At 47.0% G+C, this 1101-nt stretch overlaps 1 protein-coding gene across 1 annotated transcript in view; it reads right to left on the bottom strand.

The window, feature by feature from the left end:
- Positions 1–805: 805 nt before the first annotated feature.
- Positions 806–1101, bottom strand: part of ASMT (acetylserotonin O-methyltransferase) — a 12664-nt gene continuing 12368 nt past the window's right edge. Inside the window, exon 8 of the mRNA XM_003793079.1 lies at positions 806–1017. Coding sequence (XP_003793127.1) covers positions 806–1017 — 212 coding nt within the window. The remainder of the gene's footprint in view (positions 1018–1101) is intronic.

The following is a 1101-nucleotide window of genomic DNA, read 5'->3' as shown; positions in this document are numbered from 1 at the left end:
TCCAAAGATGTCCACGTCCTAATCCCATGTGGGAGACAGAATAATGTCCCCAAAGATGTCCATGTCCCAATCCCATGTGGGAGACAGAATAATGTCCCCAGAGATGTCCACATGCACATGTCCATTTCTAGAACCTGTTAATGTGCAACCTTACATAGCAAAATGGACTTTGCAAGTGTGATTTAATTAATAATCCCAAAATGGTGCATTACCCTAGATTATCTAGGTTGGCAGGGTGTGATCCTTGTCTCTTGTGTAGTGTTTTCTGATTTCTCTGTATCCACAGAAGGGGTGAGGTGTAATCAGATGGCAACTGCCTCAGTCCCCTCTCTGTGGCTACATGAAGAGATATGATTAGGAATCTGTAGAGGAGAGATGAGACTGTCTCAGATTGATTTTTCTCACTGATGAAATGACATTACTAATAAGTAACAGAACTTAAATGAACTAGCCTACAAGGAGGGGTCCATGCTTCACAAGCACCTGTTGGTGCCAAATACCCCGCAGGTCCCAAAGTTCTGCTCAGGGCATAGCTTCTAAGAGGCACTACTAAGGAGAACACCTGAGCTGCACCTCACAGCACAAGGAGGACCATGGCTTTATCCAAAGTGAGTGGCAGAGCTGGACCACACCCCCGTCGGGGCATCCCTGAGTGGACCTTGTGCAAAAGTCCACAAAGTGAAGGAGAGAAACCTCTTATCACTTATTATCACCAAGAACAACACAGGGAATCGAGACTCATGTTTTCATAATTATTATTTTTACATTTTGATTGTAGTTCCACACCCACAATCCATCAGGGAAGTTAATTCCTGGCAAAAATGGCATCGTAAATGGCCCCAGTTTTCTTAAACTGGAAGCTTCGAAAGCCGGCAGAGGAGATGAGCCTGTGGTACTGGGTTGGGGTCCTCTCCTGGCCCTCCGTTTGCACGAGCATGTTCAGAGAGTAGAGCTGTGTGGTCAGAGGACCTTGGCGGTCTTCATCCAGGAGGCTTTCAATCACCAAGATGCCACCACCTGGACAGGGTAAGGCATCTTCTCCATCACAGACAGAGGCTGTGCCCACATCCCCATGGACCACCAGAGTGGATCCACCTCACA

Source organism: Otolemur garnettii, unplaced genomic scaffold, assembly GCF_000181295.1.
Source record: "Otolemur garnettii isolate 467f Iridium unplaced genomic scaffold, OtoGar3 scaffold00065, whole genome shotgun sequence".
In the NCBI taxonomy this organism is placed as follows: Eukaryota; Metazoa; Chordata; class Mammalia; order Primates; family Galagidae; genus Otolemur; species Otolemur garnettii.
Note: the sequence above shows the minus strand (reverse complement) of the source record. Positions and strands in the feature narration are given on the sequence as shown.